This window comes from Rana temporaria, chromosome 11, assembly GCF_905171775.1.
Source record: "Rana temporaria chromosome 11, aRanTem1.1, whole genome shotgun sequence".
NCBI lineage: Eukaryota > Metazoa > Chordata > Amphibia > Anura > Ranidae > Rana > Rana temporaria.
In genome coordinates, this window is record NC_053499.1 from 124,647,025 (window position 1) to 124,661,763 (window position 14,739).

At 42.0% G+C, this 14,739-nt stretch overlaps 1 protein-coding gene across 1 annotated transcript in view; it reads right to left on the minus strand.

Moving 5' to 3' along the window:
* Positions 1-3,152: 3,152 nt before the first annotated feature.
* Positions 3,153-14,739, minus strand: part of ATL3 (atlastin GTPase 3) — a 68,061-nt gene continuing 56,474 nt past the window's right edge. The window contains exons 12-13 of the mRNA XM_040329063.1: positions 13,912-14,343; positions 3,153-4,909 (exon numbers count right to left, since the gene is read on the minus strand). Coding sequence (XP_040184997.1) covers positions 4,826-4,909; positions 13,912-14,343 — 516 coding nt within the window. The 3' untranslated portion in view covers positions 3,153-4,825. The remainder of the gene's footprint in view (positions 4,910-13,911; positions 14,344-14,739) is intronic.

Genomic DNA, 14,739 nt, shown 5'->3' on the forward strand with positions numbered 1-14,739 from the left:
CTTCAAAGAAAACGTAAGCCCTCTTCTGAAGACACAGGACGGCACTGGATGCAAAAAGCGCCTTGAGGCGATTTAGTTTGCATTTGTAGCGTTATGCAAGTTACAATCAGATTGCACTACATATGGCCAGCTTTGTCTGGTTTATCTAAAATGCCAAGAAGCTAATTTATTTTACACAATGCAGCCACTCAAGAAAAAAGAAGTTCATAGAGTCAGTTTATAATGATAGTGTTACATTTGCTTTTATTAAAAATAAATCAGGACAGAAACATAAGCAGCAGCATAAGAAACATTTTCTTGGTCCAGATTATGACTTCATAAAAGTTTGTGCTTTGGGATTCAGCTGATGAGCATTTGATAAATCATAAATGAACATTTAGTAAAGATTTCTACATTAACTCATACACATATACATCTGTACATACATATAGGAGGAACAATTGTAAACACAAAAACAAATACGATTGTGCACATACCTTTACGAGTTATTCACAAAAGGGTAACAATTGCACATGTTGGTTGTATATGCATGTACTGTATATAGTGCAAGAAGTCCTTTGTATTTGTATAAAAATGGGTACTCAATAGAAAGGTCATATAGAAAACCAAGATGCAGACATAAACCATGTAGGTCTAGCTCAATCAAACTGATAAAGGATCTCAAAATCTGGAGGAATTAAAGGGGGATATTTATAAAGCAGCGAAATGAACATTGACCAAGTATTCATTGCAGCTTACACCTGGAAGATACACCTGCAAAGAATATATGGTGAATGTCACATTTGTTACTTTATAAATATACCCTAATGTGTCTGTATTGCCCAAAACAAACAATATTTTTTCTTTCATTTTCAAATGAAATGCAAGTTTTTTTTTTAATTGGTTGGTTCGAGCAACAGACCCTTGTAACCGACATGAAAGCTGCAATAAAATCTTGTCCATATTTATCACATCCACATAGATAAACTGCAATATAAAAACTCCGATTAAGTGAAGAACTTCGAGTGTATAAGTGTAAGTATAGGCAAAACATTTGTTTTAGGAAAGAATATGAAAGGATAAAAAACCCTTTTGTATTTTTGCTGTCCGTTTCCCACTTGGGAGATTTTTTTCTAAAGCCATGTATACACGATCGGATTTTCTGGCGGGAATTGTGTGATGACAGGCTGTTGGCAGAAAATCTAACCGTTTGTATGCTCCATCGAACAATTGTTGTCGGATTTCATTTGGATGGCAGGCTTTAAAATTTTGCTGTCGAATTTTCCAGCAACGCTCACCAAACACAACATTAGCAGAAGGTGCCCAAAGCGTGGCGCTAAAGAGCTGAAAACCCACGTAGTATGCAACTATGTTCATGTTTGTTGGCCGACAATTGTGTGCCGTTTGTATGCAAGACAAGTTCCTGGCCAACGCCCTTCGGACAAAAGTCTGAGGCTTTGCGGAAAATCAGATCATGTGTACAAGGCTTTACTTTCTTAAATCTCAGCAAAGTAAGGGGGATTTTTATCTTACTGGATTCTCCCTCACTTCCTGTGTCAGTAACAATGGTCACCAAAACAAATAGGAGGGAGAATCTTCCCAATGGGGTCAAAGGCCCCAATAAAAATCTGGCAGGGAGTTCTAACCCTTTCCCACAAAACAAAAAATATATAAATTTGCCATTATATACACCTTGAGCATTGGCGGAGCAGGAGCAAAGCCTGGTGACTTTCTGCTTTAGCGCAAAATGTAGCTACTTTCCATAGTAAACATGTGACAGGTTCATATTAAGGCAGCATCCATTTGCAGGCACTGACACATAATCTGCAGTTTTGTAGAAAATCTACAGCTGTGTGAATATGAAAAGAACTACTCATGGTCTATTCAAGTCACATCTCACAGACCTAGAAACGAATGCCTATTTGCTTAATTCAAAGCTGAAGCAACAGCTCAATATCCTGGAATGGACAATATGCATCATAAAATAGTTAATTTTTCTCTAAGAAAAATTACTTTTAATTTGGTCTAATGAAAGTGCACTTTTTACATTTTTTAATACAGATAACAAATATATGAAACGTTGGCATCATGTTGTTCAGGACATACAGTATTTATAGAGAACATTTTACATTAAATCACACCTTACCAATTGCTTAATGCATGTAAATGGATAAAAATAACATGCATGTTGAACATTGATTCTGCTTGGAAGGGAGCACAAAGGAAACCTGTGTAAGAGAAGTACTGGGCTGTGACTTCTGACCTACTTCTGGAAACTAGATTGCCTGGCATTTTGTGAGTCACTGACTAAGAATGTCGATCAGGAGTTCAAACAATTGAAGCCAAAGGATCAAAAGGACAACCATCAACTAAGTTTTTCAGAAGACTGTCCACAATGGTAGTCTAGGCAGGTTATTTTTTTATAGTCTCTTTAAAAAGCCCATATGTGTTGTAAGCTTTACCTCCATATATAGAATAGATACATTTTTCCGAAGCCCCTTACTAAGCAATATACCACAGCAAACTGCTGTTTTTGCACACTACTATAGTGCATCAGGCGTTATGTAAAGCAATACTGACGTGAACCTGTCCACCACACTGACTGTTTAAAAGCTTAAAGCGGAGTTCCACCCAAAAATGGAACTTCCACTTTTTGGAATCCTTCCCCCTCCGGTGTCACATTTGGCACCTTTCAGGGGGGAGGGAGCAGATACCTGTGTAATCCAGGTATTTTCTCCCACTTCTGGGCATAGATCGCCGCAGCAACCTATGCTACGTCCGGCGCCTACCCAGAAGACAGCCGGGACCAGTAGGATCGCGCATTAGGGAACCAGGAAGTAAAGCCACAAGGCTTTACTTCCCGATTCCCTTACTGAAGATGGCGGCGCCTCCACCCGAGAGACAAATCGGCTTCGGATGCCGACATTGCGGTCACCCAGGACAGGTAAGTGTCCATATATTAAAAGTCAGCAGCTGCAGTATTTGTAGCTGCTGACTTTTTATTTAATTTTTTTCGGCGGAACACTGCTTTAAGATAGTCAAATGCTTGTTTTTACCCAACTTCCCCAAAAAAGCCCCTTTAGTGCTATATGCGAGAATACTTCTATTTTGCTGTAGAAGCTTCAGTGTATGCCCCTTTTTCTTTAGTTGCTTAGCTCCTCAGCGTGTGCCCTCTTAGTTGCTTAGCGCCTCAGCGTGTGCCCTCTTAGTTGCTTAGCGCCTCAGCGTGTGCCCTCTTAGTTGCTTAGCTCCTCAGCGTGTGCCCATCTTTCTTTAGTTGCTTAGCTCCTCAGTGTATGCTCCTCTTCAACCAATCAAAGTTCTCTTTTAGCAAATAAGGCACTGTCATTAGACGGAGCTGGCGTGGTTGAGAGAAGCTTAGTGCTGCCAGTACATATGCTCAAGAAATTGAGACCTCTAAAGAAAAATGAATGTAATCGCTCATGGAGCACAGAGGAGAGGTTTCCAAACATGAGAAATAATAGCAGGCACATTGTGTTCTTCAGGGCAATTTCAGAAGAAGTGGAGAAAAGATTGACTTTAAGAAACCGTTTCCTTTTTATGTTTTGATATCACATAAAACAGTAATATGTTATACATGTCGTCGACTAAAATAAGATTAGACGTAGATACATTTCTTCTATAAAATTTTTGAGAAAGGACAGTATTAGTTTATAAGCCCCAAAAAAGAGGCATGCAATAAGGCACAACCTAAGCTAATATTACACTAAGGCCCCTCTTCAGGAATAAAAAAAAATATATATAAACCCAGGAATGCATAGAAGTAACCCAAGAGAATATATTTAACATCTAAACATTAATTGTAACCATTTATAATCCAAAAAATGTAAAACGGATTTATAGTCAATATTAAACACTCCTACCTTGCCCACCCAGCAACCTTACATTTTAATGCTTCTTCAGTTTATGAGAGTATAATAGATAGTAATTTTCACCTTATTCGATGGTTCTTTGGCAGCTGATGCTGTTCTTCTATCCTGCCCTGAAATGTGGGCTGCCCCTTATCATCATTACATAAAATGCATGACTAGGCTGCTGGTCCTGCACTGTACATGACCATGTCAGAGCAGATTGGTGGACCTGTTGCCATTACCAAAAATGGGAGGGGAAAAAGCCTGCAGGGCTATAGAAAAACGTAAGGATTCCTTTGTATATTAGAGCCCCTTCCATTCCCCATATTAAACAAGCATTTTATTCTGTATATACAGGAAGAGACACAGCCAGATTAAATTTGTTTTGGCTAGCCCAGAATTGGGCTTTAAACTCATATTAGCCAACAGAAGGCATGTCATACTTGATCATGTGATCCTTTACTTTTTAATTTAAGGGGATGGGTTGGGCAGGGTAGCAGAAGGTTCTTATTAGACTACAATTCTGCTATGAAGTACAATAGTAATACCACAAGTTAAGGGTCACTTCTCTCTTGTAAATTTGCACTGATATATTGGCAAAATTAGGTAACTTTAGAAGTAAATCCCCAATAATACAAATTTCCTAAAGTAAAAAAAAAACAACATGTATATGTTGCATCAACTCTCTCTATGAAAATACTTGTGTTTTTGCGTTATAGGGAAAAATTACCATAGATGTAGATCTAAAGTGCAGAGCGTGTACTACAGACCAGACATCACGGCTCGCTGTGCCCATGACAAGATGCAACTGGTCTACTTTATATGGCATTGGAAATGTATGAAGGGGTTTGTCGGTGCAATTTTGGGTTGGAAAGAGTCGAGTATATTGTGTACAAATAGATGGCATATCTGGAAAAGCTGCAGTTTAAGATGGTGGCTTCTGCTGGAGGCAGGAAAGACAGGAAATGCTGCTGTTACTTTTGCTTTTTCCTCTCAGTTGGTGCGCCAATGGCGGATTCTGTGGAATGACGGGTAGAATTTCCCATGCGGTTTGTAGCCTGTAGTGGAAGGGAGAACACATTGAGAGAAAAGGGTTAGAAGCTATAGAGTTCTGGTAGCATTACACGGATGTCAAATTAAAATGGAAAGCTTTGGGCACTCTAACAGAGGCGATATACAGTACTCCATATAAATATATGGCATGCAAGCCTACCAATCTCTCCACTCTCCGGTATGCCAAACACACATATATATATATATACACATATACATATACACACACACACACACACACACACACACACACACACACACACACACACACACTATATTGTTAAAAGTATTGGGCCTTCTTTACATGCACAAAGCACATTTGTAAGGTCAGGCACCGATGCTGGATGAGAAGGTCTGGCTTGCAGTCTCAAGTTGCTCTATCGGGTTGAGGTCAGGACTCTCTGTATGCCATTCAAGTTCCTCCACCCCAAATCTGCTGATCCATGCCTTTTCAAATTCAAATCATTTGGTGGATTATGGTGCGGGGGTTGTTTTCCAGGGGTTGGGCTTGGCCCCTTAGTTCCAGTGAAGGGAACTCTTAACGAGTCAACAGACCAAGACATTTTGGACAATTTCATGCTCCCAACTTTGTGGGAACAGTTTGGGGATGGCCCCTTCCTGTTCCAACATGACTGCACACCAGTGCACAAAGCAAGGTCCATAAAAACATGGATGAGCGAGTTTGGGGTTGAGAAACTTTACTGGCCTGCACAGAGTCCTAACCTCAACCTGATAGAACACCTTAGGGATGAATTGGAGCGGAGACAAATGTGCTTCTGGAAAAATGGTCAAACATTCCCATAGACCAGGGGTGCCCAACCTTTTGAAAAGCAAGGGCCACTAAAGCGACTTGGTAACCGGTCGCGGGCCACAATGTGCAGAGCGGGTGGATGGCAGCCTACTCGGCTCTATAGAGCCCACTCTTCTATCAGCACACCAAACTTGCAGGTAATAACAGTCTATGGCTCAGTGCAGGTAACCCACAGGGGCACTTCTCTGTACCTGTGGATCAGTTTGAAAGCAGCCCAGTAACCACACAGATATGTCCATATATACACTGCGATTTTAGTAATAAACCTACCTTTAATAACAGTATTCTATTCTATTTTATTCCATCCCAGAGCAGGAGGTCGCAGGCCACATCAGAGGGCTCTGTGGCCACATGTGGCCCCCGGGCCACTGGTTGGGCACCCCTGCCATAGACACATTTCTAAACCTTGTGGACAGCCTTCCTAGAAGAGTTGAAGCTGTTAGAGCTCCTAAGGGTGGGCCAACTCAATACAGTATTGAACCCGAAGGACTAAGACTGGGATGTCATTAAAGGGTTTGTAAAGGTAAAAGTTTTTTTACCTTAATGCATCCTATGCATTAAGGTAAAAAAACATCTGACAGCACCGCCCCCCCCCCCCCGAGCCCCCGTTTTACTTACCTCACCGTTCGAAAGTCCCGGGCGCGTGCTTGTCATCTTGCTCGGTTCCCAGCCTGGCCGTTGATTGGCTAGGCTGGGCGGATTGATAGCAGCGCAGCCATTGGCTGGCGCTGCTGTCAATCACAGCGGATGACGCGGCGCGCCGGGGGGCGGGGCCGAGTGATACAGTCGGCGGCTGTGGCCGCTGCTGTATCACGGGAGCGCGCTCGCAAAAGCTTTCCACCATGCGAGGGAGCTCACATGAACGTGGAAAGCTTTTGCGAGGAGGAGCCGAGACAGCCGCCGAGGGACCCCAGAAGACACGGATCCGGGTCACTCTGTGCAAAACGATCTGCACAGTGGAGGTAAGTATAACATGTATGTTATTATTTTTTTTTTTTTAATTGTACCTTTAGTGTTCCTTTAAAGTTCATGTGCCCCAATACTTTTGACAATAGAATGTGTATAAATTAGAGCTGCACGATTCTGGATAAAATGAGAATCACATTTTTTTTGCTAAGTATAAAGATCACGATTCTTCACGGCGTAACATTATCTTTCACATTATACAAAAATAATTGGGCTAACTTTACGGTTTCATTTTTTTTTTTTTGTCTCATTGAAGTGTATTTTTTCCGAAAAAATTGCATTTGAAAGACTGCTGCGGAAATATTGCAACAACCGCCATTTTATTCTCTAGGGTCTCTGCTAAAAATACTGATTTTAACTTGTAAGCAACAAGTGTCAGAAAAAGACTGTCTTTAAGGGGTTAAACTGGCCTAATTTATAGACCAAAGTTCATTCCTTTGATCTAAAATAATTAAATGATCTCTTCTCTGTCTCTCAGCGCTGAGGAATGTAAATAAACATTTGCCCCCCCCTTTTTTTTTTTTACAGCTCTGCACTGTTTACATAGAATCTGAGAAATGCTGGATGAAGATCGTGATGTGGTAGAATTGAGATCATGATTTTTTTTAATGATTAAACCGTGCAGCTCTAGTATATACAGTACCTCACAAAAGTGAGTACACCCCTCACATTTTTGAAAATATTTTATTATATCTTTTCATGTAACAACACGGAAGAAATTACACTGACATTATTTTGAGGAGAGGAAATGTACACTGTTAAACAAGCTGTACACTCACTACTTTACATTGTAGCAAAGTGTAATTTCTTCAGTGTTGTCACATGAAAAAGATAATAAAATATTGACAAAAATGTGTACTCACTTTTGTGAGATTATATATATATATATATATATATATATATATATATATATACACACACACACAGTGGATATAAAAAGTCTACACACCCCTGTTAAAATGTCAGGTTTCTGTGATGTAAAAAAAAAATAATAATAATAATAATTTCAGAACTTTTTCCACCTTTAATGCAACCTATAAACTGTCCAACTCAGTTGAAAAACAAACTGAAATATTTTGGAAAAGAAGTAAAAATTAAAAAAATTAAATGATGTGGTTACATACGTGCGCACACCCCCTCCTTTACCTGTAACTGTGGATGTAGCTGTGTTCAGAATTAAGCAATAACATTCAAACTCATGTTAAACAGGAGTCAGTACACACCCGTCATTATTTTAAGCACCTCTGATTTATCACAAATAAAGTTCAGCTGTTCTAGTAGGTCTTTCCTGACGTTTTCCTAGTCACATCCTACAACAAAAGCCATGGTCTGCAGAGTGCTTCCAAAGCATCAGAGGGATCTCATTGTTAAAAGGTATCAGTCGGAAGAAGGGTACGAAAGAATTTCCAAGGCATTAGATATACCATGGAACACAGTGAAGACAGTCATCATCAAGTGGAGAAATTGTGGCACAACAGTGACATTACCAAGAACTGGATGTCCCTCCAAAATTGATGAAAAGACAAGAAAACTGGTCAGGAAGGGTGCCAAGAGGCCTACAGCAACATTAAAAGAGACCTGGCAAGTACTGGCTGTGTGCTACATGTGACAACAATCTTCCATATTCTTCATATGTCTGGGCAATGGGGTAGAGTGGCAAGATGGAAGCCTCTTACAAAAAAAACATCAAAGCCCAGCTAAAGTCTCCCAAAAGCATGTGGGAAAATGTGTTATGGTTTGATGAAACCAAGGTTGAACTTTTTACTAAGATTCCAAAAGATATGTTTGGTCCAAAAACAACACTGCACATCACCAAAAGAACACAACACCAACAGTGAAGCATGGTGGTGGCAGCATCATGTTTTGGGGCTTTTTATTTCTTTAGCTGGAACAGGGGGCCTTAGTCAAGGTAGAGGGAATTGTGAACAGTTCCAAATACCAGTCAATATTGGCACAAAACCTTCAGGCTTCTGCTAGAAAGCTGAACATGAAGAGGAACTTCATCTTTCAGCATGAGAACGACCCAAAGCATACATCCAAATCAACAAAGGAATGGCTTCACCAGAAGATTAAAGTTTTGGAATGGCCCAGCCAGAGTCCAGACCTGAATCCGATTTAAAATCTGTGAAGTGATCTGAAGAGGGCTGTGCACAAGAGATGCCCTCGCAATCTGACAGATTTGGAGTGTTTTTGCAAAGAAGTGCTGTAATAAAATCAAAAGGTGTTTCAACAAAGTATTAGCTTAAGGGTGTGCACACTTATCCAACCATTGTATTTTAACCTCTTGACCACCGCCCCATGTCAAAAAGACGTCCTCCTTTTTAAAGTTGAATATCTCGATAACGGCAGCAGCTGCTGCCACAACCGAGATATTCATCTTTTCAGGGGGCGGTGGTGTACACGATAACGGCGGTCTCCGCGGCGGATTCGCCGCGAGATCGCCGTTATCGGTGGCGGGAGAGGGGCCCCCCCCCTCCCGCCGCTCTCCCGCGCCCTCCGCCGCTTACCGGAGCCGTCGGTAGCGGCGGAGGGGATCCGATGTGTCCGGCAGCTGAGCGGGGACGGGACTGAAGGAGAAATCTCCTTCACCCGTCCTCCTAGCTCTGCTGGGCGGAAGTGACGTCAAAACGTCAGTCCCGCCCAGCCTCTTAAAGAAACATTTTTTTTTTTGTCATTTGAAAAAATGACATTTTTTTTTTTTTATTTTTTTTTTTGCATTTAAGTCTAATTATGAGATCTGAGGTCTTTTTGACCCCAGATCTCATATTTAAGAGGACCTGTCATGCTTTTTTCTATTACAAGGGATGTTTACATTCCTTGTAATAGGAATAAAAGTGATCAATTTTTTTTTTTTTTTTTTTTCAGTGTAAAAAATTATAAAACTAAATAAAAATAAATAAGAAAACCAAAAAAAATTTTTTTAAAGCGCCCCGTCCCGACGAGCTCGCGCGCAGAAGCAAACGCATACGCGAGTAGCGCCCGCATATGAAAACGGTATTCAAACCACACAAGTGAGGTATCGCCGCGATCGTTCGAGTGAGAGCAATAATTCTAGCCCTAGACCTACTCTGCAACTCAAAAAATGCAACCTGTAGAATTTTTTAAACGTCGCCTATCGAGATTTTTAAGGGTAAAAGTTTGACGCCATGACACGAGCGGGCGCAATTTTTAAGCGTGACATGTTGGGTATCATTTTACTCGGCGTAACATTATCTTTCACAATATATAAAAAAATTGGGCAAAATGTATTGTTGTCTTATTTTTTAATTCAAAAAAGTGATTTTTATCCAAAAAAAGTGCGCTTGTAAGACCGCTGCGCAAATACGGTGTGACAAAAAGTATTGCAATGACTGCCATTTTATTCCCTAGGATGTCTGCTAAAAAAAAATATATAATGTTTGGGGGTTCTGATTAATTTTCTAGCAAAAAAATTGTGATTTTCACATGAAGGAGAGAAGTGCCAGAATTTACCTGGTGGGCAAGTGGTTAATTTTTCATTTTTACTTTCCTCCAATTAAAAGATTTCAAACTTCTTCATACATTTAGGCCAAAATGTATTCTGCTACATATCTTTGGTAAAACAAATCCCAATAAGTGTATATTAATTGGAAACGTTACGGTGTCTACAAACTATGGCATACAGTGCTGTGAAAAATTATTAGCCCCCTTCCTGATTTTTATTTATTTTTTTACATTTTTGTCACACTTAGTTACATAATTAGTCTGGTTGAAAAAAAAAAGTCCTAGTTCAACCAATTAAAGGGTAAAAATATATAATAAACTTTATACCAGTGGTCTCCAAACGGTGGCCCTTTGGGCATATTCCTCCCAGTAATAGGAGACACTATTCTGCCAACTGATATCAACAATGTGGCACCATTCTTCCCAATGATACCAACAACAGGGCGCTACCCCCCCATATCAAATGTGCTTATGTTTGCTCACACTTATACTAAAAAAATTCCACTCCCGCTGCCCACAATCTGGCCCCCCAAAATCTGCAGGGCAGTAAACTGACCATTTGTTTAGAAAATGTGGAGACCCCTGCTATATACACAATCGGATACCCACAGTTGATCTAGAGCAGGAGTCTTAAAGTACCGGCCCGGTTACAAATGGCCCGCAGGCAGGGCCGATCCTGGACGAGTGTGCTGTGTGTACTGCGCAGCAGCTGGGAGCTCTCTCTCCCCATCTCCTGTGTCCTCTCTCCTGCATGCTGCTGCAGCGCCGCCCGTGCAGCAAACGACACAGCAGAGGAGAGCAGAGAGAGAACAGAGGGGAGAGAGGATCCGCCCATCGAGGCTCTGATGATCGTTCAGATCTTTGCTCCCTCGAAGGCTGTGCCCAGCCCCGAAACCAGGGTCCTGAGCCACCTCAGGGTGGCAGATCATTGGGTTCTCTGTATGCCCTGGCATTAGGCCTGTGTTGAGCCAGGACATGACAGGAGCAGAGGACTCGGGAGGCAGAAGAAAAAACCACCAGCTGCCTGCCAGGAGGAGAGGTAAGTGAGCCATCAAATAGAGGCTGAGCAAAGTCCTTAGTGGAATGACTGTGGGGTTGAAGAGGGGGTGAGGAGGGGATATTTGTGAAGTGTTGGGGGAGGGTATTTATGGAGTGTAGGGGGTAGTGCGTCCTGCTGACACCAGTGCTGGTGGTTAATAGCATATGTCCACTGACACCAGTGCTGGGGGTTAATAGTGCGTCCTGCTGACACCAGTGCTGAGGGTTAATAGTGCGTCCTGCTGACACCAGTGCTGGTGGTTAATAGCATATGTCCACTGACACCAGTGCTGGGGGTTAATAGTGCGTCCTGCTGACACCAGTGCTGGTGGTTAATAGTGCGTCTGCTGACACCGGTGCTGGGGGTTAAAAGTGTGTCCGCTGACAGCAGTGCTGGGGGTTAATAATGTGTCTGCTGACACCAGTGCTGGGGGTTAATAGTGTGCCCGCTGACACCAGGGCTTGGGGGTTAATAGTGTGCCCGCTGACACCAGGGCTTGGGGGTTAATAGTGCATCCGCTGACACCAGTGCTGGGGGGTTAATAATGCATCCGCTGACACCAGTGCTAGAGGTTAGTAATGGGTCTGCTGACACCAGTGCTGGGGGGTTAATAATGCGTCCGCTGACACCAGTGCTGGGGGGTTAATAATGGGTCTTCTGACACCAGTGCTGGGGGGTTAATAATGCGTCCGCTGACACCAGTGCTGTTTTTGAAGTTTGAAAGTTTGCATGCAGCCCCCATGGTATGTGAAAAGTTGTCTTGTGGCCCTCAGGTAATTTGAGTTTGAGACCCCTGATCTAGAGGAACCACCTAGCGGGGGGAAAAACTCCTTCCCGATTCCCCAAGAGGTAATTTGTAACCCTTTCCAGATGGATACATGTCAATTACATTGTTTCTCATCCGTTTTTGAATCTCTTTAGATCGCGGCATGTTGTGTTGCTTTTTGAGATCTTTTAGCATGCTTCACTTTGCCAGACAGCTTGTTTTGTGATTTCTTGATTCAACAGGTCTGACAGTAATCAGGCCTGGGTATAGCAAGTGAAATTTAACTCAGCTTTCTGAGAAATTTAACTCAACTTTCAAAAAAATTTGGTTAATCACAGTTCATTCATGATTTAGCAAGGGGGGGTTAATTACTTTTTCACATAGGGCCAGGCATGTTTGAACAAACAGCTATTTTTCCCTTAATAAATGAAATTATTTAAAAACTGCATTTTGTATTTACTTAGGTTATCTTTGGTAATATTAAAATTTGTTTGATGATCTGAACCATTAAAGTGTGACAAATATGCAAACAAGAAAAAAAACATCAGGAAAAGGGCAAATACTTTTTCACAGCACTGTGTATACTGCATTTTACGCAGCTATAGATGCTTTACTGTATTGGCCATGCTCAGCGATATATAGTGTAATTGTGATAGGGTGGCAGACAATCTGGAACTAATAGACACTATCTAGGAGGGTCACTGACACTGATGTTGCTAGTGACACCAATACAGTGATTAGTGATAATACTGTAACAATGACACTGGCTGGGAAGGGGTAACATCTAGGGGAAATCTAGAGGTTAACTGTGTGCCCAACAAGTGTAATTTGTGCTACTTTTACTTTCTGATCTGGCTGTTTTTTCTCCCTGCTTTGTAGGGAGAAGAAACAGCTAGATTGCTGTTCCTATGCACCACGGAGTTCTGCGTTTTTGTAAGAACTCTGTGCCAGAATTAGGTACATCAGCGTATCTTTGTGCCGGCGTAGCGCATCTCATATGCGCTACGCCGACGTAACATTGAGAGGCAAGCTGAGTATTCACAAAGCACTCGCTCCCATATTTACGCCAGCTTAACGTAAATGGGGCGGCATAAGCCCGCCTAATTCAAAGTAGGCAGGTAGTGGGCGTGATGTATTGAAATTAACCGGGACCCCATGTAAATGAATGGCCGATCGAACGGCGCATGCGAGCGCATGCTCAAAATCACGTCGCATATACTCCCTAAGATACGCCGGCTCAATGCCTACAACGTGAACGTAACCTACGCCCAGCCCCATTCACGTACGACTTCTGTAAAATACGACGGCCGTTCCGACGTTTTCGACGTCCATACCTTAACATAACTTACCCCTGCTTTATGAGGGGTAAACTTACGCCGGACGTACGCCTTATGTAAACGGCGTAGATTACTGCGACGGGCGTAAGTACGTTTGTGAATCGGCGTATCTAGCTCATTTACATATTCAACGCGTAAATCAATGGAAGAGCCCCTTGCGGCCAGCGTAAATATGCGCCCAAGATACGACGGCGTAGGAGACTTACGTCGGTCGTAGGAAGCCAAAATTCAGGCGTATCTTGTACTGTGAATATGGCGCATAGATACGACGGCGCATTCCTAGAACTTACGCGGCGTATCAACAGATACGTCGGCGTAAGTTCTCTCTGAATCTGGCCCTCTGTCTTTAGTTGGACACAGCCGATTGGCTGAAATCTGATGCCAAACTTTGCGGTGTCCAATCCGAACCTGGAGGACAGGCTGCGATGTACAGGTATGTTGTCCAACCTGCCTGCGCTGCCTGTCCACACCAAAATGGTTACATAGTTAGTCAGGTTGAAAAAAAAAGACACAAGTCATCTAATTCAACCAATAAAAAGGGAAAAAATAAATCTACTGTGGGCGTGCAGCATGTAGTAAATGCTTTCTAGTCTACAAAATAACACAAAACGGCCTCATTGTATTACCTGCTCAAGAACATAATCCGCACTGGAATCAATAACTTTGCCAAGGTCTCTGTACTGTCCAGAGTATTTGATGTAGCCCCATGTGAGGAGTGCAATGAGCAGCAGCCCCATTGCACAGTTAAACAGTTGTGCCACCACACTTAAACCGACAAATCCTGTGATGCCAGAAGCCATGTATAATGCAACCACCAGGGCTAGAAGTACAGCTGGAGTGCGGAAGGCTGTGAAGATGTTCTTGCTCTCATTGTGCTTGCAGAAAGCAGAATACACGTCATCAAGGCTCTTCTCCAACTCTTCTCTGTATTGTTGGCTGAACTCCACTCCTCCCATTTTTTTTGCACGGTCAAATTGAGACAGGGCCTCGTCCTTACAGGCAGCATCTCTATCTCTCAGGACATCTGGTGACACATATGGCTTCTCACCACCACAAATCTATAACAAGAAACACAAGAGAGACAAATATTCATATGAAATATAAAGTGCATTGTGTCTTTGCCAAAAAGCAACCAATTACAGTTATTGTTAACCACTTAAAACCTGGACCAAAATGCAGCTAAAGGACAACTGACAATTGCGCGGTCCTGCGACGTGGCTCCCAAACAAAATTGGCGTCCTTTTTTTCCCACAAATAGAGCTATCTTTTGGTGGTATTTGATCACCTCTGCGTTTTTTATTTTTTGCGCTATAAACAAAAATAGAGTGACAATTTTGAAAAAAATGCAATATTTTTAACTTTTTGCTATAATAAATATCCCCCCCCCCCCAAAAAAAAAAAATATATATATATAAAAAATTCTCAGTTTAGGCCGATACGTATTCTTCTACATA